The 24,130-nt window shown below is 46.4% G+C and overlaps 1 protein-coding gene across 2 annotated transcripts in view; it reads right to left on the bottom strand.

The window, feature by feature from the left end:
• ZFYVE16 (zinc finger FYVE-type containing 16) overlaps window positions 1-24,130 on the bottom strand; it is a 429,022-nt gene that overhangs the window by 281,090 nt on the left and 123,802 nt on the right. Inside the window, exon 5 of one of the 2 annotated variants that reach the window (XM_069224433.1) lies at window positions 1,421-1,546. The exons of the other annotated variant lie outside the window; for it this stretch is intronic. Within the exon in view, the coding sequence (XP_069080534.1) occupies window positions 1,421-1,546 (126 nt within the window). The remainder of the gene's footprint in view (window positions 1-1,420; window positions 1,547-24,130) is intronic. 2 annotated transcript variants of the gene reach the window in all.

Below are 24,130 nucleotides of genomic sequence, written 5' to 3'. Positions count from 1 at the left end.
CCGTATCTGAGGACCCACTCAAGAGAGAGAGCCTAAATAGCCCAGCAGGAGGGCAGAAACCTGTCTGAGGGGTGGCAGCAGCTGGGCTGCCCGCAAAACACTGCGAAACTGGTGGTAGCAATGCTGGAGGTCCTCTAAGGAGTCGCCAGAGTGCAAGGAATCATACTTCCAATACTTGCAACAGTATTGAGGTATGATTCCGACATGTTTGATACCAAACATTCCCATGTTCGGAGTTACCATTATATAGCTGGACATAGGTAGTGACCTATGTCCAGTACACATGTAAAATGGTGTCACCACACTCACAAAGTTCAGGGAAATGTACCTGGAGTTTGTGGGGGCCCTCTGCTAGGTACCTGCACCCTACTGTCTGGGCTGACATGGTCTACCATAGGGGTGACTACAGTGACCTAGTGCAGTGACCTGTAATGAAAACAGGTGCATGCACCTGTTCCGTGCAGGCTGCAATGGTAGGCCTGCAGAACCCTTTACATGGGCTCCTTATGGGTGGCAGAATAACTGCTGCAGCCCATAGGAGTCCCCTGGAATCCCAATGCTCTGGGTACTTCGGTACCATATACTAGGGATTTACATGGTGGACCAGTATGCCAATTGTGGGAAGAAAAAGGTACATTTTACAGGAGAGAGGAGAACTACTAGGGATCTGGTTATCAGGATCCCAGTAGAGTCAGTCAAACACACTGACAACAGGCAGAAAATGGGGTTAACCATGCCAAGAAAAAGGGTACTTTCCTACAGGTCGTAATGTGCAAAGCACAGAACAAGTAAAGCCTGCATTCAAAACTGCATTGTGGAAGCTTACATCCTAACCAAAGCCATCTTCAAGGCCTGTTTCTCCTCCCAGTCTTCACCTATGAATACAATGTAGTAGTTATCAAATTCCCTTTGGCACATATTTGCTAACTACCTCCATAACAACTGAGCCCAGGTACCTACCTTAAGGACGAAACCGCACCACTACAATCAACAAACTGACCACTGTACAAGAAGTTGAAATATCTGTGACCATTTGAGGCTTCAAGACCACAGTTTCACATAACAAAATGGCTAACTCCAAAGCCAGCAAACCTTGTCAATGAGCTATCAAACATAAGATGCCAAAATAAATGCTTTCCTTCAGCTGTCAGAAGTACCACAGAGACAAACGCCTGCACTGGTAATTCCACTATTGAAGAAACCCAATGCTGATCAAGAGTTTATTGCAAACTACTGGACAAAATGCATGAGGCATTGGTAAATAAGTAGCAAAGAAATAAACTAGTGGCGTAAAGATGGAGTTCAACTATTCTCTGTTGGACAATTATTGAAAAAAATGAAAAGCTTTATTTCATGATACTCATCTTTAAATTAGTCTATTTAATACCAACTTACGAGACAACTAACACATTTGAATTACCTTCAACTCCAGTCTGCTTAAGCACTGAGAAAGGCGGAGTGGAGTTAAATGTGCCTTGTGCCTGCTGCCAAAGTTTAATGTTGGTTTTAGGCCCTGTTGGACTCATCATCCTTCCAAATGCCTGTGCTAAAGGAAGGACAAAAATGCAGAATCATTTAGCTACAAAATCCTTATTAATTATAGATCCCTGCATTTAGAAGTTGTTATAAAGGCAGTGTAACATACCGCGATCAAATTGAGCATTTGTACACTAAACAATTTGTAAGAGTCCTTACATAAGTTACATTAAGAGTGAACTAAAATGTTTACTGCACAAACCCATGTTTTCCCTTTCACCACCAATACCTATTCTATATACTTTTTATCACATTGCCTTCATCTGCTAATTAGAATGGAATCTTGTGCTCTACACTACTCCTAACCTTATGTGCATTTGTCACTCGTGCTACTCATGTCTGCCTTGATATGTATGACTCAAATTCATTTTGGGTTCCTTTTGTTGAAATTTGCCCAAGAATTGATTTTAGTTCAGAAGGAGATATTTAGTAGAAGACATGTTAACGTAAAACAAATCTTCCTATAAAAATAATCCATACTATTTATATGATTAGACTGGGAGACCTGCATATTGTGTATATTCAGAACCTAGATCACCACACTTTGGTAAAGCTGTTCAGCTTTCCTTTTGTTTCCAGCACAGGTGTACGTTGTATACCAAAAACTGTCATGGAGGCCTAGGGAAGGCAATCAAGAAGGCTTTGTTCACTAAAATAATGTATACGCGTAGCTGACCAAGTAATAAATTGACATTTGCTCTTTTTAAGACATATGACTTTTCCAGAGAAAAAACAGAAAACAAATAATCAATTTTTCTCTGCAACGTACACAAATACATACTTAAGTGCAACATGAATAGCAGTGGCTGTGGAACTCCGAGGCACGCCACAAAGGCATCAAGCTCCACTGCTACTGCAGGTCCTCCAAGAAGTGATGCAATTTTCCCTTCTAAACTAGCACATCATCAATATTCACTATCCCAATCCCAATCTCAAGCCACTTTGACATGCCTTTGATATTGCTGGAGGAATGCAGCAAACCTCCTCCTTCTGCTACTGCTCCATAGCCATCAGCTCAGTCAGTGCTGAGCATCTCTGGCATCTGTAGCTCTACTGGGAGACGCCACATACCAGAGGACCCTGAACTAATATGAAAAGGCCTAATGAAGCCTAACTGAAAGTGGCCACAATGACTATATTGCGTAACAGCAATCATGCTTTCATAAGACAATCATTGTTCTTTACGGGAAACCTATCATCTACAAAATGACTGTCACCAGTGAGGTAGAAATGTGCGCGGCACAATTATATACTACACTCTAAAGCAGAAGAGCCATGTTTAAAAAGAGGCACCTAATAAGACAATTTTTATGGGGAAGATTAACAGAGAGAGTTACCAACCTCTTCTGTCAACTAAACCCATCAACTCCTTCACATGCGTAATACTGTAGGTAAGAAACAAATAATCCCACCCACCCATCAATAACTGTGATCCACATGCAAGTAGGAACTTAAAGCACAGTCATGCATCGTGCTCTGTCACCAACCTACACCACACTAGCCTAGAAGAAATCCCAGCCAATATATGCGCACGCACACACACACACACCTATACATTTACAAGCATCGTTGCTACTCTGCATAGGAACAAGCAACACCACTACTCTAGTCAGAACTATTGTTACACTAACCTATCCAACTCCAACCCCATCCTAGCACCCCTCCCTCACTAGCTCACCCTTCAATCATTCTTGTAATTAGTCCACAGACGAAGGTACAATGGTGTGAAATGAGCCTGTAATACATACATGATGGAGACAAAGATGCAATCAAAAGTAAGCTTGCAATCAGCATATTTTCACTGGCATACACCTTGCAAAAGTTAGTCCTGCAAGTCATATCAGTAACTATTCAAAAGGAGTAACTCAAAAATATTTTTTTTAAATTAATTTTGAAAATAAACTTACTCACAGAATACACAAACCTTGATAGAAATTGTTAGCTGACAACTACTACTGTACAAACACAGGAACTGTGAAGCCCGATCTACTTAAGTTCACACAGGACATTCATATCTGTGCCAGAACACTTAAACGACCTTACAATATTTTGCTTCATATGCCCAAGAGGAGCCCCTTATTATTGCCCATTTAGTCATCATGACCAAGGGCTTCAAATGTTGATAATATTCTGCAATTAGCAATTAGTTTATATACATCTAAGCTTATTATGATATAATAAAATAATGTATTCTATATGTATCATGTAGTTTGATGACGTTCATGTATTCAAAAAGACATAGTGGCTTCAAAGTGAACATGAAAGTGACTTCCCATCCAAGCTTCCCACCTTGCATCACAAGGGTAACAATGGTATTTTGCTCCAAATCAAGACATAATATGAAAGGAACTCTCACAGCTCTCGAGGAGATAGATACTTTAGGTTCCAGAAGGATGGGGGACTTCTTGATACAACTGCACCAAGGTCCTGACCAGATAAGCAGATTGTAGGCACATAAATACCACCTTGTCCAGCGGACAGACTTTGGGCTACAAAATATAAATAAAGTTTAAGTAGACAACAACAAACACTAAGCTACTAAATCCTCATAGAATTGCAAACTTTTTCTATGAATATGGTTATTAGCTAGCACTAGAAAACAAGGGGATTTTCACAATGTTATAATCTGTCTGCTTCCATCATTTTTACATTCTGGTCATAAATAATCAATGTTATTTTCTTATCTGCAATAGCATTTTATATATACTATGCACTAAAATTGTATTCAGGGATGTGGAATTCCTATCGCCCGACGCCCGGGACATCTTGTTTGGGGTCAAGGGCAACAAGTTTTTATGTTCACTTTGTCCTTGGGACAAGTAGGCCCAACCCTCTGCAGCACAAACCCTTTGGCTGCCTGTTTACAGAGAGTGGAACTCTCTGCAGTTGAGGTAATGTGTTTCCAAAAGATAATGCTGTTCGAACTTGTATTTATGGTTCATTATTTGAAAACCTTCATTATTAGGGTGAGTGCTGTAAATAAATGTTTTAAGGTCACACTTCACTACTGACGTTGGTTCCAGTACAAAAAAAAAAAAAACGTGTATACACATGTTTGAAAAGTTTAGGCTATGAGGCTAAGTATAATGCTCCCAGAATGCTCTCTGATTAGATGCAAATGAAGTGTCATTTAGTAAAATGTTTTGATGCATGCTAGTATTTCCCAAAAATATTTCGAATGGAAAATCAGTGTAACCATTTTCAACACGATTATGGGAAGCATGAAAATAAACAAACACTGACAAAGCCAACTGATCGGACATATTTTTTATAAGTCTTTTAGTTTCATCAATGCGTGTCTTGTTTTGACATGGCTTTTGTAACACTTTATTGTTGTGGGAGCTACCAGGCCCTCAACATTGTAACAAACACTGGCAAAAAAAAAACAAAACGTTTTTGAACTCTAAAAGCACACGTTGCCACCAGTGGCATATCAAAGGCCCCGCAGCCGCCCTCCAGGGGGCCCCTTCAGCACAGCACCTGCCCTGAGTGAGTCTGGAGAGGGGGCTCCTCCATGTTCTTTGCAAAGGGGCACCCTCCAGTTTCGTTACGTCACTGATTGCCACTGTTGTTCCTGACACTGAACAAAACTACTTTGTGTGCCAATACGCTCCTTGTGGAAGAGAAGAATGCGATCACTCACAGTAAAGCCAGCCGAAAGAGAGAGAAATAGAAGTTTAATAAAAACAAAATGTCTTTGTTAACACCAGACCTAATTAGGGACCAAGACCCACATGTAGGTAGCTTTTTGCATGTCGCAAACAGCGACTTTCGCTGTTTGCAACGTGCAAAAAGCACATTGCGATGCACAAACCCAGTTTTGCGATTCGGTAACCTGGTTACCGAATCGCGAAACGGGTTTGCGACTCACAATTAGGAAGGGGTGTTCCCTTCCTAATTGCGACTCGCAGTGCAATGTAGGATTGTTTTGCGAACGCGGGCATAAGCCAATCGCAGTTTGCACCCATTTCAAATGGGTGCTAACACTTTCACAAAAGGGAAGGGGTCCCCCTGGGACCCCTTCCCCATTGTGAATGTCACTGTAAACATTTTTTCAGAGCAGGCAGTGGACCACTGCCTGCTCTGAAAAAATGAAACTAAAAAGTTTCATTTTTCGTTTTTGTAATGCATCTCATTTTCCTTTAAGGAAAACAGGCTGCATTACCAAAAAAAAAAAAAAACTGCTTTATTGAAAAGCAGTCACAGACATGGTGGTCTGCTGTCTCCAGCAGGCCACCATCCCTGTGAGGCCGCCATTCGCAAGGGGGTTGCAAATTGCGACCCACCTCATGATTTACATTCGGATTTGCGACTCGCAATTTGCGGGTCGCAAATCTGAACCTACCTACATGTGGCCCCAAATTCTTAAAGAAAGTCACAAAAGTGCACCCATGGTATATGTCGTACCCCTATAAAATATTTGTGAACTGTATTTTAGCATGGGTAAATACGCATGTGTAGATTTTCTCATGTGAAAATCTATTGAGCATTTGCAAGTTCATTTTCCCTCCAGCCACTTTCTTCCCAACCCTGGAAGAAGTTCTAATTCTGCCATTGTCAGGAGTAAATGTCCAACCTTTCTTATTATGGGAAAATATTAGAGAGAAGCTGGTGAAAATCTTTAAAACATGTGCAGGTTAGTAGGTTTGCAGACTCAAAGGCATTCCAGCCCTGGAACTATTGCTTACTGCTTCCTCCAGCCCCAGTATGCAGATCTGCAGAAAGGTGGAAAAATAAGGAAATTGCTACAGTAGGGATTGAAACTGCAAGTATTCAAGCCCTACTATGGTAGTAGCCCTGGAATAATCAGAGAGGCTATTATCAGAGCTCTTACATAATGAGATTGCTGCCATAATTTGGCGCCACACTACATGGCACCAAAGGGACAAGTAGATCTTTTTACAGGACAAGTAGATTTGAGAAGCAGCCTGTCCCGTGGACAAGTAGATATTTTAATAAATTCCACACCCCTGGTATTTAAATATAAGATTAAAAATAATAGATAAGGATTTTGTGGGGTCGGTCACTACAAATAAATCAAATGCCTGTGCAGCCTATGGGAGATTTGTTATATGCCAAACATGCATTCTCTCTAGGTATGTCCAAGACAGATATGTGGGTCTTAAACTGCTCAAAGCAATAAGAGGAATCCCTGTTATTCAACTGAGCTTTGGATCACAACCTGTAGCTGTGTTAAAATAGGAGATGGGAATGTACGAATATGAGTGAAAGTTAGGGTGCAGTAACTAATTACTTGACATCAGATGGGTTTCCTGCTACAGAGAACGACATAATATTAAATCTAGCGTATCCTTTTGAAATATCTTAATCATGGGTAGAATTTGAAACAGTTGAGGCTGCTGCAGAACACTGTTATATATAAGCCAGCACAACTCCTGCCAGGCCGGAGAGCCCTATAACTTACCAGGAACATTTAGTTCTGTGTGCTGTTGCTCCATTAGAACAGGTTCCTTTAGCCTTCCAGGGTTAACATGTAATACATGCCATAGCCTAATCTACCAATTTTGACTGCAGACCAGTTAAAATAGGCATCAGTAGAAATAGTGACTGCATATACATGACTTAGTATGCATTACAGACAACTGGGAAAAGAAACACTGGATGGACATGTAAATTCTCTGACAGAGTTTATGATACAGAAATACAAAAAAAAGGCTGACATATTGCACATTTTAAAAGTAGTTTTCTGTTCACACTTGTTGGAAGTCTAGGATATAATCCAAGCTGAGTTTGCCAGGCTTCCACCTTCGTTAGGAACACACCTCATGGGTGCGAAATAATACTTAGGACATTTGCTTGCTTAGTACCGGAGGATCTCAGGGCTAAATATGCATGAGTGGGCTTTCAACCAAACTTCAGCGTTGTATAGAAAACAAACAAGATGGGATAAGCACTGTGATTCCTCTTCGAAGTGAGCACCAGCTTTAATTTCAATATCCACAGAAGCCACAAGCGAAATGTTGCACAAATGTGATTCTGACAGAATTTCAGTATCGGAAAGTGATGGTACCTTATACCTCAACATTGAACACTCCTCTTTTTTTCAGTGGATATACCATACAATTAATATTAACTGCTGGAATTAAAATTTACCTGGCTTGGAAGAATTTAAAAAATAAGGCTTATGATGCAGCAGCCCATCTCATTTTGTAGGTATGGACAGCACACATGCAAGCCGAATCAGTAAATAACAAGAAAACATGTGCAAACGCGTTTTCTTTTAAAGTGGGTGAAGAGCAACAACTCAGGGGGCAGAAGCAACACACAGGATGGGAAGCAACACAGGGGGTTACAGGAAGCAGAAGCAACATGGGGAGTACAGGTGAGGGGAAATAAGAAGGGCATAGGAGAAGGGTGGAGAAAAGCAAACAGCGAGAGAGAAAGTAATGTAGAGAAGAGTGAAGCGCGTAGGTAAGAGAGCATCATGGGGGAGGGCAAACGGAAGCTGTAGGAAGTTGGCTATGTATATACTATTTCAAAGTAAGAAATAGTGTGCACAGAGTCCAAGAGTTCCCCTTAGAGGTAAGATAGTGGCAAAAAGAGATAATTCTAATGCTCTATTTTGTGGTAGTGTGGTCGAGCAGTAGGCTTATCAGAGGGTAGTGTTAAGCATTTGTTGTACACACACAGGCAATAAATGAGGAAAACACACTCAAAGACAAATTACAGGCCAATAGGTTTTTATATAGAAAAATATATTTTTTGTTTATTTTAAGAACCACAGGTTCAAGATTTACTAACAATACTTTAAATGAAAGGTATTTCACTCAGGTATTCTAGGAACTTTGAATAATCACAATAGCATGTACAGTTTTGACAAAAATGGCAATAAGCTATTTTAAAAGTGGACACTGTGCATCTGGGGGGACAAGCAGGCACAGAAAGTACACCCTCAGCGGCACAGGGATGGCCGGGTGCAGAGTGCAAACAGGCGGCGGGTTTTGTATTGAAAGCAATGGGGAGACCCGGGGGCCTCTTCAACGAAGCAGGCAGGCACAGGGGGGCTCCTCGGGGTAGCCACCACCTGGGCTAGGCAGAGGGTCGCCTGGGGGGTCGCTCCTGCACTAGAGTTGGGTTCCTTCAGGTCCTGGGGGCTGCGGGTGCAGTATGGCTTCCAGGCATCGGGTTCCTTGAAGCAGGCAGTCGCGGTCAGGGGGAGCCTCTGGATTTCCTCTGCAGGAGTCGCTGTGGGGGCTCAGGGGGGTCAACTCTGGCTACTCACGGGCTCGTAGTCGCTGAGGACTCCTCCCTGTAGTGTTAGTTTTCCGCAGGTCGAACCGGGGGTGTCGGGTGCAGAGTGGAAAGTCTCCCGCTTCCGGCGGGAAACATGTGGTCTTTATAAGTTGCTTCTTTGTTTCAAAAAGTTGCAGTTTCTTGAACAGGGCCGCTGTTCTCAGGAGCGTCTTGGTCCTTTAGATGCAAGGTACTTCTCCGAGGCTTCAGAGGTTGCTGGACCCTTTTGGATGCGTCGCTGTTGCAGTTTTCTTCGAAGTAGGGAGACAGGCCGGTGGGGCTGGGGCCAAATCAGTTGTCGTCTCCGATTCACTGCAGGGCTTCAGGTCAGCAGTCCTTCTTCTTCTTTAGGTTGCAGGAATCTATCTTACTCGGTTCTGGGAGACCCTAAATACTCAATGTAGGGGTGTGTTTAGGTCTGGGAGGGCAGTAGCCAATGGCTACTGGCCCAGAGGGTGGCTACACCTTCTTTGTGCCTCCTCCCTGTGGGGAGGGGGGGGCACATCCCTAATCCTATGGGGGGGAATCCTCGTCCTACAAAATGGAGGATTTCTAAAAGTAAGAGTCACCTCAGGACACCTTAGGAGCTGTCCTGACTGGGGGGTGACTCCTTGTTTTTCTCATTATCTCCTCCAGCCTTGCTGCCAAAAGTGGGGGCAGTGGCCGGAGGGGCGGGCATCTCCACTAGCTGGGATGCCCTGTGGCGCTGTAACAAAGGGGGTGAGCCTTTGAGGCTCACCGCCAGATGTTACAGTTCCTGCAGGGGGAGGTGAGAAACACCTCCACCCACTACAGGCTTTGATCCTGGCCACAGAGTGACAAAGACACTCTCCCCATGTGGCCAGCAACATGTCTGGTAGGCTGGCAAAAACTAGTCAGCCCACACTGGAAATCGGGTATGTTTTCAGGGGGCATCTCTAAGATGCCCTCTGGGTGTATTTTTACAATAAAGTGCACACTGGCATCAGTGTGCATTTATTGTGCTGAGACGTTTGATACCAAACTTCACAGTTTTCAGTGTAGCCATTATGGTGCTGTGGAGTTCGTGTTTGACAGACTCCCAGACCATATAATCTTATGGCTACCCTGCACATACAATGTCTAAGGTTTTGCTTAGACACTGTAGGGGCATAGTGCACATGCACCTATGCCCTCACCTGTGGTATAGTGCACCCTGCCTTAGGGCTGTAAGGCCTGCTAGAGGGGTGACTTATCTTATGCCATAGGCAGTGTGAGGTTGGCATGGCACTCTGAGGGGAGTGCCATGTTGACTTAGTCATTTTCTCCCCACCAGCACACACAAGCTGGCAAGCAGTGTGTATGTGCTGAGTGAGGGGTCCCCAGGGTGGCATAAGACATGCTGCAGCCCTTAGAAAGCTTCCCTGGCATCGGGCCCTTGGTACCAGGGGTACCAGTTACAAGGGACTTACCTGGGTGCCAGGGTTGTCCCAATTGTAGAGACAAAGGTACAGTTTAGGGAAAGAACACTGGTGCTGGGGCCTGGTTAGCAGGGTCCCAGCACACTTTCAAATCATAACTTGGCATCAGCAAAGGCAAAACGTCAGGGGGTAACCATGCCAAGGAGGCATTTCCTTACAGAAGCACACTAGTGAGACAGCTGGAAAACTCTTGTGGAGTGCTTAAGACAAAAAAAATAGTTCCTTAAAAGTGAGCAGAGAAAGGTCACAACTAAATTGGCAATGCTCCAAGGGAGGGAAAAACATAGGAAGGACAAAGCAAGTCATTGAATAGGAAGCAGTGAGAATGACAGCCAAACGTACAAGTTACTTACCTTCGGTAACAAAATATTTGGTAGAGACATATTCTAGTTGCAGATTCCTTACCCTAGAATTTTCCCCCAGGCATCAGACGGGATCCGGAGATTTTTCTTCGAGCAATACATTTGTGCATCGGCAGTTTGCGTCGGTTGACTCCACTGGCGTCGTTGCCGTCATGGTCACCGCAATGACGTCGTGAGTAGTATATAGACGCTGCCCTCGCGTGCTGACGTCAGTTTCTTTTAATGACTTTCCACGCCAAAGCGCAGAGCCGCTAAGAACACTGAGATTAATGTGCCAGAGCTAAGGACTTGAAAGGGGGAATCCCTGCCCCTAGAAATCAGTTCGCAAACGGGGAGGACGGGTGCGCGGTAAGGAATCTGCAAGTAGAATATGTCTCTATCAGATATTTCGTTACCGAAGGTAAGTAACTTGTACATCTAATAGAGACTTCTAGTTGCAGATTCCTTACCTTAGAATAGATACCCAAGCAATGCCATCCTTGGTGGTGGGCTGTGAACCAAGATCATACTAGGAAGTCATGCAGGACCGAATGACCCAAATAGCCATCCCGACAGACCTGACTGTCCAGGCAGCAGTGCTTAGCAAACGTGTGCAGGGACGCCCACTTAGCTGCCTGGCAGATATCCAGGACAGGAACTCCGCGTGCTAACGCAGTGGAAGCAGCAGTTGCTCTGGTGGAATGCGCACGCAAGCCTTCAGGAGGTTGCTTTTTGGCCAAGACGTAGCACATTTTGATGCAAAGAAGCACCCATCGAGAGATGGTACGCTTTTGCACCACCTTCCCTTTTTTCACACCCACATACCCAACGAAGAGTTGATCGTCCACCCGGAAATATTTAGTACGATTGAGGTAGACTGCCAACGCTCTTTTTGGGTCCAGACGGTGGAGTCTCTCTTCCTCATGGGAAGGATATGGGGATGCGTAGAAAAAGGCAGAGTAATGGACAGGCCTACATAAAAGGGTGTAACCACCTTAGGATGGAAGGAAGCCCTAGTGTGCAACACTACTTTGTCAGGGTGCACCGATAAGCATGGAGGTTTTGAGGAAAGGGCCTGAAGCTCACTCACCCTGCGAGGAGAGGTGATAGCAACCAGAAAGACAGTTTTGAAGGTGAGGAGCCGCAAAGCACAATTATGCATTGGCTCAAAGGGAGTACACATCAAATAAGTAAGTACAAGATTAAGGTCCCACTGAGGCATGATAAATGGAATGGGAGGAAATAAATGGGTGAGCCCTTCTAGGAATCTACTCACAATAGGAGATTTAAAGAGTGTGGGCTGATCAGGTAACCTAAGAAAAGGCCAAAATGGCACATAAATACCCTTTAAGAGTGCCCAAAGCAGAGCCCTGATGGGCCAAAGAAAGAATGAACAGAAGAACCTCGACTAGAGGAACGGAAAGGGGAATCAACAGATTTGTTGGTACACCATGCCACAAATGTATTCCAACGACAGGCATATACACTTTTGGTTGATGGACGCCTGGCTGCCAAGATAACATTGCAAACTTCGGGTGGAAAGGCAAAAGCCGTCAACTGTCGCCGTTCAATCTCTACGCATGAAGGCGGAGGTTGGACAGGATCAGGTAAAGAACCGTTCCCTGTTGCTGCGACAGAAGATCTGCAGGCAGAGGCAGTCTGAGTGGAGGATCGATGGACATGCTCAATAGCTCTGGATACCATACTCTCCATGCCCAGTCCGGAGACACAAAGATGACTTGCCCCGGTCGTTCCTGATTTTCTTGAGAACTCTGGGCAGAAGAGGTGTAGGCAGAAAGGAGGCCGGAGTTCCACTGGAGACGAAAAGCGTCTCCGAGTGAGTGCCGCCTTGGAAACTCAAACACGCAAAACAGCTGACATTGCGCTTCTCTGCGGAGGCGAAGAGATCTAACCAAAGCTCTCCCCACTTGTGAAAGAGACCTTGCGCCACCTCCGGATGGAGACGCCATTCGTGATCGACTGTGCATCGACGGCTGAGTTTGTCCGCTCTGGCGTTGATGTAGCCCGCCAGATGTTGAACAATATGGTTAATGCCCTGATGTTCCAGCCATGTCCAGAGGCGTAGTGCCTCGGGACAAAGGGTCCAGGACCCTATTCTGCCCTGTTTGTTGCAGTAGTATTGTCCGTGAACACCACTTTCCCTTTGAGAGAGGGAAGGAATGCTTACAATGCAAGCCTGATCGCCCGGAGCTCCAGCAGATTGATATGGAGCCCAGACTCCGCTGGAGACTAGAGTCCTCTGATCTCCGCCTCTCTAATGTGGCCACCCCAACCCAGAAGTGACGCACCTGTCACTATAGAGAGATCTGGTTGGGGAACAGAGGGATCTGCCGTGGACCCAATGCGGATTCCAAAGCCACCACTGCAGGTCTTTCACAGTCCCCTCCGAGATCTGCACCAGGTCAGAGAGATTCCCCTGATGCTGCGCCCACTGGAACTTCAGGTCCCACTGCAGAGCCCGCATATGCAATCTGGCATGTGTTACTAGCAGGATGCAGGAGGCCATGAAGCCCAGCAGCCTCAGAGTCAGTCTGACTGAAACCCAAGACCAAGGCCGAAAGATCGGAATCATAGCCTGAATGTCTTGGACTTGCTTTTCGGGAGGATAAGCCCGAAACTGCACTGTGTCCAGAACCGCTCTGATGAAAGGGAGCGACTGAGAGGGAGTCAGGTGTGACTTCGGCACGTTTATAGTGAACCCCAGTGTGTGGTTGTTAAAGACGTTTTGTGGGCTGACCAAGAACAGAGGGGCTTGCAGCCCACCCAACAGGTAGGGGAAGACAGACCCCTAACCTGCACGGGTGAGCTGCAACCAACGCCATCACTTTCGTGAACACCCGAGGGGCGCTGTTAAGGCCGAAGGGGAGCAAGGTTAACTGAAAGTGCTCGTGACCTACCACGAATCGTAGGTTAAGTCTGTGGGCAGGCAGGATGGGGATGTGGAAATAAGCATCCTGCAAGTCCAACGCTACCATCCAGTCTCCTGGATCCAAGGCAGACAGAACATGAGTAAGGGTGAGCATTCTGAATTTCTCCTTCTTGAGGAAGTAGTTTAGGTCTCGAAGGTCTAGGATAGAACGCAAGCCCTTGTACTTTTTTGGTATCAGAAAGTAGCGGGAATAACAACCACGGCCTACTTCTGGCATAGGGACCTTTTCTATAGCTCCCTTGGCCAAGAGAGCTGCGACTTCCTGGTGGAGAAGCATCAAATAATCCTCTGGAAGGTGATTGAAGGATGGTGGCATTGGTGGTGGAGCAGATTTAAAACGGAGGGAGTGGCCCTTTCGAACAATCAGCAAAACCCACCTGTCAGCGGTGATGTTTTCCCAGTGGGGCAGGTGATGGTCTATCCTGCCACCAACTGGACGGGAGTGAGGGGACGGACAAGGATGGTTTGGAGGCTGCAGCGGGGGCAGAGGTGGACTGGCAGACTTCTGGTTCCCTCTCCCACGGCCACATGGGATTCTGCGTCCCCGGCCACGCAGGGGCTGAGCAGCGTGTGCTGCATTGTGGCTGGGTGGAGGTCGCGACAGGGAGCCCCTTCTGTGGCCTCGAAAGGGGCAAAAAGCGGACTGTGGTGGCGGAGGGAAAGACCGAGGGGGCGAGACGTAGCCTGGGAATCCTTGAATCTCTCCAAGGTCAAGTCCGCTTTGTTTCTGAAGAAACGAGAGCCATCAAATGGCATGTCTGAGTGATTGTTGGACATTGCCAGAAAAAAACAGAAGTACGTAACCAGGTGTGGCGTCGTAAGGCCACTGTAGTAGCAACCGATCTGCCCAGAGAGTCGGTTGTGTCCAGCCCACAACAGATTGTGAACTTTGCCGCATCTTTCCTATCATTCACAGCTTGGGAGACAATAGCACGGGTCTCCTCTGGTATCTGCGGCAGGACTTGCTCAACCGTATTCCAGAAAGAGTGGTTATAGCGGCCCAAAAGGCATGCAGTGTTCACAGACCGCAGCGCGAGACTGGAGGAAGAACTTCTTGCCAAACTGTCCCAGTCTTTTGCATTCCCTATCCGGGGGTGCTGAAGGGAATGTGCCTGAAGAAGAGGAAGCCTGGATAACAAGACTCTCAGGCCTGGGGTGTTAGGACAGGAATTTAGGGTCATTCGGAGCAGGCCGATAGCGGCGTTCGATAGTCCTATTCACAGGAGCCCCTGTGTTGGGTTTGGACCATGTACCCAAAAGGACATCGGTGAGGGGTTCATTAAACAGCAAAAAGGGTTCCGAAGTAGAAGCCCCAGGCTGAAGCACCTCCGTCAGGAGATTAGACCTGACCTCAACAGTGGGAAGCTCTAGACCAAGGACCTCAGCTGCCCTACTGACCACCATACCATAAGTTGCTCCCTCCGTCGTAGCCACGGTAGGAGGAGAAAGCATGCCAGCGTCAGGAGGAGTATCCAGACCACTGACTTCGCCCAGTGCCTGAGCCCAGTCCATAGAAGGGTCATCCTGGTATTCATAAGGGTCCAGGGAACCCTCTAACCCTCCCCATATTCGTACCCATAAGAAAAAGGGTCCGAATCCGACCTGGGGCGAATAGGCCCCATCGAAGTCAAAGGCGGCGGCGTCTGACGCCACACCGACTCAGAGTTGTCGGGGATAAGAATCGGGTCAACGTCGATAGTGGCCACTACCGACGTCAGGAGCGTCGATAATCGGCCCAGCGCCGACGGTCTCAAGGGTGCGACCGAAGCTGCCGGCGCGGAACCCGAAGACCCCTCAACTGAACCCCTTGGGCTCGAAGGCGCTGTATCGGGGTTGGACCACCCAAAGATGAAGCGTGTGGCCTCAAAACTCTTTAAGCTAGGGGGGGGTCGCTCTGGGAAACTCGGGGAGCACGGACCCAACCCAGTCGCAGGCTCCAAGGACGGAGGCCTTGTGCGAGGACGCTCCGCGTCGCGTCGGCCGAACGACGGGGCAAAGTCAGAGAACGATGGGACTTCTTTGACTTCTTACCTTGACCCGAGGATTTGGAACAAGACAAGTGGTGATGACTCTGCGACCGATCTCGAGACCTTCCTCTCGAGCAAGACCGGGACCAACACGGAGTCGAGTGCCGGCCGCCATAAGCTTTAGGGACCGCTCCCTCTAAGTCTTTGGGGGCATGGCCCGGCACTCAGAGCACGACTTCGGGTTGTGCTCGAGACACCACAGACAAACCCGATGAGGATCCGTCACTGACATCGTACGATGACAGTCCTTGTATGGCTTCAACGTAGTCTTCGGGGACATCCTCGACGCACCAAGTTTCACAGGAAAACTCGGCAAAACGGTCGAATTCGGCCACAAATAGCCAAGGTACCTCTTCTCCGAATCAGCGCGTGGCACGGAAAGAAAAGAACTGACGTCACTGCGCGAGGGTGGCATCTATATACTACTCCCAATGTCATCGCAGTGACCACAACGCCAACGATGCCCGCTGAGTCAACCAACGACACCTGCCGACGCGCAAGGGTATTGCTCAAAGTTAAATCTCCAGATCTAGTCGGACGCCTGGGAGAAAATTCTAAGGTAAGGAATCTGCAACTAGAAGTCTCTATCAGATAATGGTAAGCAATGGGTCGGCTGCAAGCCCCTCTGTTCTTGGTCAGCCCACAAAACGTCTTTAACAACCACACACTGTGCTGTCTTGTAGGCTTGCCCTAAAAAATAAAGTAGGTCGAAAGTAGGAATTTCTATGTGCAGATTTTCTCCACTCTCTCCTGTACATCTCTGAACTCAGTGCTTGGTGCAATAGTTGATTATCATTCGCAGTGAAAGTCTAAGGTATAGATTTGCCACCATGGTCCCAATTTGTATTTTTTGCAGTAAGTTCATCATTCTTTCTGTAGACTGAAATCTTTATTATCATGTTGAAGATCTTCCAATCTACTTCCATCATCTTCTGAGATACAAGAGTAACAACCACACTCACCCTCACATTGTATTGTAAGAAGCTGTGGTATTGATAACATCACTGCTTTCATTCACTGATGGCAGTTGTTGGGAACGTGCCCATGTAAAATAACCTGACAGACAGGGCCCGAAGCATGAGGTGGGCACATGAGCAAACATGTTATCTACAGATAGTATGCACTGTACACAATAAGCTTTTTGAATATGAGGACACAGAGCGATAAGTTAAACACATGGGTAAATATGTAGTGGACAGGGCATATGGGGAAGGTGAGTATCCAGGTAGAGCCCTTGCCAGGCATATTCATCCAACGCGGACTGATGGGATGGTGACATGCATACAATTCTCACATGTTGAGTTATTCTATGACTCCTCTTGGACAGCCAACCGGTTCAGTATTATGGGGAACTGTCCACCTCCCAATGCAAAACCATTCCCATTGACATAAACATGTATTTTGATGAAATAACAATGGCATGGCTGAATAATGAACACGGGGAGACCCTACTGATGCCCAGACTCCTGAAAACGTGAGACAGGTTACTGCAGTGTGAGAAGAGAACGTGCCCCTAGTGCGCATGGGATCACTTCTGATTTCTACAAGGAATATGCGGAAGAGCTGACGCTGCATTTCATGACCCTATATAAGACTATTATTCAAAGCAGATGTACTCCTTTTACTATGCGACAGGCACAAATCATTATATTTTGAAACCAGGTAACCCAGCAAATCAGTGCTCATCATATCAACCACTCTCATTCCTTAACACCGATATAAATATTTTTGCCAAGATTCTATCCAATTGTTTCAGTCCTTTAACGTTAGGTCTCATTCTACCTGAACAAGCAGGCTTTACTCTTCTTTGGGACAGTTGCAAAAAACAACATTGAAGTGAAGGCTATAGCTGTTTTTTTTAAGATGCAGAGAAAGCTTTTGATTCAATTGAATGGGATTTTATGTTTGCAGTACTGCAAAAGCTGGATGTAGGGGAAACATTCCTAAATTTGGTTGCCTTGCATAATAGACATACAGACAGTATGTGTACTAATAATGAAATGACAAGTCCCGTTTTAATAAGTAGAGGTACTCCAGAGGGATGTCCTCTTACCTCTTGTATGCGCTAGTTGCTGAACCACTGCTATAAGGAAACAGATGTCACAGACCCTACTAATAATCTCCCCACATATTCTAGATGAGATACAAAGATTTAGTAGCTTGTCAAGACTGAAGATAAATTTAAATAAATCACCTATGTTTCACGGACAATGGCCATTTAGGCATATCCCCTTACACTCTTCCTTAAGTGAACAACAGAGCTGGTTTGCTATTTGGGTATGAAAGGTCACAGAGATCCCAGGACTGTGCTCTGCAGTAAATATGCTTAGGCACTAAATAAACTCTCAGACAATACAGATAGGTGGATCCCACTCACAATGTCACTAGCGGGAAGAGTCTCCCTTATGACAATGGTAGTTTTGCAGCAGTTAGTGTATTACTTTTTTAAATATTCCCATTGACTTAACCCAAACTTATTTTGATAGAACTATGCCAATTACTGATAAGGCTTGCATGATGGCACAAACAACCCATGGAGGGATGGAGTGCACTTGTCTTCCTATATACTAGAGACAGACTAGCAGTCACTGACTTCAAGACAATATGTTGCACAGGCTTAACTCGCGTATGGATGGTTGTGTCCTTTGTCTGATCATCCACACGTGTGGATGGAGAGTGACGCTGTTGTCCCCTCTCCTTTGGGGACTAGACTGTTAAGTCCCCCTGCTAAAATGGGCATCAGTATAGATTTGATGGGTAATATGGTATAAATGTGGCATTGGCTCTTGAAGAGTTGTATGGGGGATAATATGCTATATTCCTCGCACACACAAACTGAATGGTTTGACTGGTTCCTGGTGAGCAGGAAAAAAAGAAAGAGAAAAGTACTGGCAAAACTCTATAAAGAAAGGATTAGAGACCTATTTGTTGAGACCAACGTCTTGATGATCACGATGCTAGAACAGCTTAGGAGCCTTGCCCAAGACAGCACCACATTAGACATGTTCTTGTACTTCAGGACACGCAGAACACTCCGCATGCTGCTACCAGACTTTCCCTCTGAGCCTGTTTGAAGGGTATGATTTCACATCTCTATTTGCTGTCCTGGAATGATACACCTCCACAGCTTGAAAAATCTTGACAACACTGCCAGACTGGCATAGCGAAATTACAGATGAATAGTGGCAATTCTGTTGTGTGGTTATTAAAAATGTCTCCATGAATGCAGAACGTAGGTTAATGCGTTGTGACAAAGATTATGTGGATTTTCTGCATATAATGTGGACATGGCCAGAGATATACAGTTTTGGGTTCAGGTGTTCTCAGAACTAGACAAAATGATAGATGTGAACATAACACCTGGTCCTTTCATAGCACTGCTGACATACGTTAAACATATACCAGCCCCAACACGTAAATACATGATTCTAGTCTATGCTACTGGCTAAAAGGAGAGTGACAATGTGATGGGAAGAAGCCCTGTGCCTTCAATTGTCGACTGACTTAAAGATTTATTATACTGCAACATCATATCAGACAACTTTTTCATACATATGCCGGCCCACTCAAGATCCAGAGATATCCAGTCACCAATGACATGTACCTAGAAAGGTACGCAGAATCTAATTAACCACGATTATAACACAATTGTAAATATTTAGATTCTCCTATATAAACATAGTATACCTTAGCCAGGACACCCATGACTATTACAGTAAAATTATGCATACATTTATGTATAACACATGCAACTACTAAGATAACTACGTATAAGTGTGATGGCCATGCTGAATGTTATTCATAGCACTCTGCTGCTCAAATTGATATGCCTGTATTGTCACCCAATGTATGTAACCATTAACCTGTAAAAAGACTACAAATAAAGTTTAAAAAAAATAAAAAAAAAAGAAGAAAAAAAAGGCAAGCACAGCTTAACTACACTTTCAAAGCAGAGAGAGAGAGAAAAAGTGACATTCCACCAAGACGTTGAGAAGAGAACCAAAAACCAGGATAACGATAGTCCGCTCGTTCTCGATTTTCTTGAGAACTCTGGCCAGAAGTGATAAGGGTGGAAAGGTGTACAGGAGGGCCTGAACACCACTTGAGATGAAAAGCGTCTCAGAGCGAAAGCCACCTTGGATTCTCCAATGCGCAAAACTGCAGACATTGCGCGTTCTCTTAAGAGGTGAACAGATCTAACGAAGGCTCTCCCCACTGCTGAAAGAGTCCTTACACCACCTCTGAATGGAGACACCACTCATGATATGCTAAGCAACGAAAGCGGAGTTAATTTGTCCTGGCCTTCAGAGAACCTGCCAGGTGTTGAACCACCAGGATTATGCCCTGCTGTTCAAGCCACATTCAGAGATGCCTCTTGACAAAGTTTCCACAATCTTACCCTGCTCTGCTTGTTGCAGTACCACAACGCAATGGTGTTCTCCATGAACACCTGCACTAACTTCCCATAGACAGAGGAAAGTAATTTTTTCAATGCTAACCAGATCGCATGGAGCTCCAACAGGTTGATATGGAGTTTGGATTCCACCTCTCCCAGATGGCCACCTCATTCCAGGAGTGATGCATCCATCAATACTGTCCGGTCCAGTGCTTAATTTGTAAATAAAAAGGTGCCGGTGCCAAAAGCCCTCCTCTTAAACATGCTGCTGCAATTAAATGTGTGATCACTGAATACTGAGGCAGCGTAATCCTGAAGCCATCTCGGGCTTCTTTAATCCATTTACAGCCACTCCCTGCCACTTCAGATCACTCTTGCGGCTTTCTGCTTTCTCCCTTTGTGACGCTTTTTTAGTTTTTCTCTTCCTCCGTCTTTTACATTAGTGTCTTTTGATCACAGTAAATGCTTGGGGCAGAAAAATAAGTGCCGGCCCTCAAAAATAGGTTCCGGTGCTCTGCACCAGAAACAACAAGCACAAATTAAGCACTGGTACAGTCTGGCTGGGGAAGGGAAAGGAGTCTGCCCTCAATCCAAACGTGGTTTATCAGCCACCAGTGCACATCTGTGGCGGTTTCCTCTGATATCTGGACCATGTCAGAGAGATTCCCCTGATGTTGAGCCCACTGGAACTTCAGGTCCCACTGCAAAGCCTGCGTATGCCATTTGGTATGATTCACCAGCAGGAGGCCATGATGCCCAGAAGCCTCAGAGTCATCCTCACTGAAATCCAGGACAGAGGCTGAAATATCAGTATCACAGCCAAAGTATCCTGGACTTGCTCCATGGGAGGATAAGCCCGTAACTGCAATGTGTACAGAACGGCTCAGATGAAAGGGAGCATCTGAGAGGGAGTTAACCCCCAGCAAATGCAGGAGATCAGCCGACAGCCTGGGCGAGCCCCCCCCCCCCCTTCAGCCAGTTGTTGAGGTAGGGGGAAGACTGAAACCCCTGATCTATGCAGATGACCTGAAACCACAACCATCACCTTGGTGAACACCCGAGGGGTGCTGGTAAGGCTAAAGGGAAGCACAGTGAATTGAAAGTGCTTATGGCTTACCTTGAACCATAGGTAACGCCTGTGGGCAGGCAGGATGAAGATGTGGAAATACGCATCCTGCAAGTCCAACGCTACCAACCAGTCTCCTTGGTCTAGGGCTGACAAGACCTGAGCCAAAGTGAGCATCTTGAATTTCTCCTCTTTGAGGAAGAGACGGACGGTTCAGAGGTCTAGAATACTGCGAAGACCTTTGTTTTTCTTGGGAACCAGAAAGTAGCTGGAATAACAACCACTGCCTGCTTCTGATTTTGGAACCCTTTCTATGGCTCCCTTGGCCACAAGAGCTGTAACTTACTCTCATGACAAAGACAGATGGTCCTCCTTCAGCCATTCTTGAGTTGGCAGTATTAGGGGAGGGAAAGATTGGAAATGGAGGGAGTAGCCCCTCTGAATGGTCTGTAATACCCATTTGTCCGATGTAATGGACTGCCAGTAGAGGAGATGATGCTGGATTCTCCCTCCAACTGGGCACCCATGTTCTTTCAGAACCAAACTAGGAGGGCTTAGAGGCTGTAGCTGTCGGGGGTTGGTGTGGGACGACTTCTGGCTACCAGACTCACAGGGTCAGAATACACCACGTCCACATCCTCCCATAGCTAGGTAAGCTTGCGCATGACGGTGGCTGGTATAGGCTTGGTGCGGTGGCACTCCCCTTCTGTAGCCATGAAAGGGGCGAAAGGCAGAGTGGGTGAGGTGTCACTGAGAGGCCCAAGGACTCGGCCTTGGCTGCAAGTCCTTGAAGCACTCCAGTACTGAATCTGCTTTCTCTCCAAAGAGACGAGTACCTTTGAAGGGCATGTCCATGAGGGTAGCTTGGACATCAACCGAAAAAAGAGATGTTCTCAGCCAGGTGTGGTGCCTCAAGACCACTGTGGAGGAAACCGCTCTGCCCAGCAAGTCAGTCGTGTCCAAACAACACCTAATGGTGAACTTGCTGCATCTCTCCTGTCTTTCACTGCTTGGGAGAGGATGGCCCGGGCCTCCTCCGGGACCTTTGGCAGCACATGCGCAACCATATACCACAAGGTATGGAAATAAAAGCCCAACAGGCATGAAGTGTTCACCAACCACAATACTAGGCTAGGCTTTTGGAAGGACATATTTTATTGCCTAAGCTATCCAGCCTCTTGGATTCCCTGTCCATGGAATCAGCAGGGAACGCGCCATGGGAGGTTGAGGCTTGGACAACCAAGCTCTCCAGAGTGGGGTGTTGGGTGAGGAAACTAGGTTCACCTGGGGAAGGGTGAATTGGGGGGAAAGGGGCAATTGCCCTATTTACAGGAACCCCTGTGCTGGGCTTTGATCAAGTTCTCAGTAGGGCATCAGTCAGTGCTTCATTAAAGGGCAACAGGGGTTCGGATGAGTAAGCCCGAGGCTGAGGCACTGCCATCAAGAGGTTAGTCTTGACCGCCACTGAGGCAAGCTAGAGGTCAAGGACCTCCGCTGCTCTCTTCACCACCATTGCTTAAGATATCCCCTCCTCCATAGCCGTGGGGGAGGGGGGGGGAGTTATCTGGAGATGTGTCCAGTCAATTGCCATATCCTAGTTCCTCATACCAGTCACAATTTATACTAGGGGTGTGTAACTGGTATTCTAAAGGGTCCAGTGACCCCTCCCACTCTTCCCCCATGCCTGGCTGCTTCTACAAATGCTCAGGCAAAGACTTAGAGCCAGTGGGCCCAGTCAGTTCTGGAATCTGAGTTAATCTACACTATTCCGACTCCGGGGACTGGTGCCGCCGGAGGGTACCAGCAGTGTGGGTGCATTGGTGTCGGGATCAGTACCGGAGAAGGTCCTGTTGGCATTGGTATGACTGCCACTGATCCGGATCGGATCCATGAGACCCCACTGAGGCAGGAGCCAAGGAGCGGAACCTGATGGGGCCTCTTCCGACCCCATGGGGTCCAAAAGGTGCTCCGGAGGGGTCAGCCCACTCAAATTCACAGCAAATGGCCACGTAAAAATTCTATTTTTAAGAAGGGTTCACTCTGGCTCCCTGAAACAGGGGAAGGTGCAGATTCAGACATGGGAACAGCCCCGCAGAACAATGCCTGGAACGCTGATATACGTCACTCATCGCGTCGGCTGACAGATGCGTGGAGTCGAAGTCTGTTTAGACTTCTCCATCTTCCTGTGCCTCTTCCCAGAGTGTCCAGAGGACCTTGAGTGCGAGGAAGAAGACTTGTGCCTCCTGAAGTGGTCCCGCGACCTTCTTCACGATCGGGACAGAGACCTCCTAGGAGTCACGCTAACTGGTGTAAAACGCCGGGCCGCAAGCAGCTTTAGGGACAGCTCCTTCAAAGCCTTTGGCGCCATGGCCCTGGCAGTCCGAGCAGGACTGAGTAATTGTTGCACTTAAGACTCTACTATAAACAGACCAGATTGGGGGGGGGGGGAATCTCTAACCAACCAACCAACACAGCGCAGTGACAGGTGCCACATGGTTTAAACCCTACCTTTCTTGAGGACATCTTGACACAAAATAATTAAACATAACGTCAAAAAGAAACAGAGGGGTAGCTCTTCTCCGGATCAGCGCTAACTAGTGTGGAAAGAAAAGAACTGACGTCTGCATGCCTGGGTGGCACCTATCTAGGTGACTGTGAAATCATTTCTGGCGGCAATGACACCAACGACGTGCAGAACTGAATTAAGCCATCTGTCGGTGTGCAGGGGTACTGCTAATGCAAAAGTTTCCGGATCCAGTCATGACGCCTGCGAAATTCAAGGGTAAGGAATCTGCAGCTAGAAGTTTCTATCAGAGAATGGAGGCTATCTGAGCACTGCAACTAAGGGATAGGCAAAATAATCCATATTTTATGAAGAGCACAGAGCGAAACCATTATAGTAGTTCATCCTGAACAGGACACCTAGGGCTACACAAATAGCCATGCCCCTTCCATAGCTTGAATAAGATGAGTACGTTTGACCTCAATACTTCTTTGACAGCTTCTGGGCCTCTCTGTCCTGTAGGTGTGTTTCCTGTGGGAAAGCAATGCGGATATTGTGACCTCTCAGAAATGTATGTGTTCTATATCTCTTAACAAAAATGGTGAGGCCACACATGTT

The sequence above is a fragment of the Pleurodeles waltl genome, chromosome 1_1 (assembly GCF_031143425.1).
Source record: "Pleurodeles waltl isolate 20211129_DDA chromosome 1_1, aPleWal1.hap1.20221129, whole genome shotgun sequence".
Classification (NCBI taxonomy): domain Eukaryota; kingdom Metazoa; phylum Chordata; class Amphibia; order Caudata; family Salamandridae; genus Pleurodeles; species Pleurodeles waltl.
This window is presented reverse-complemented; position numbering and strand designations above follow the sequence as displayed.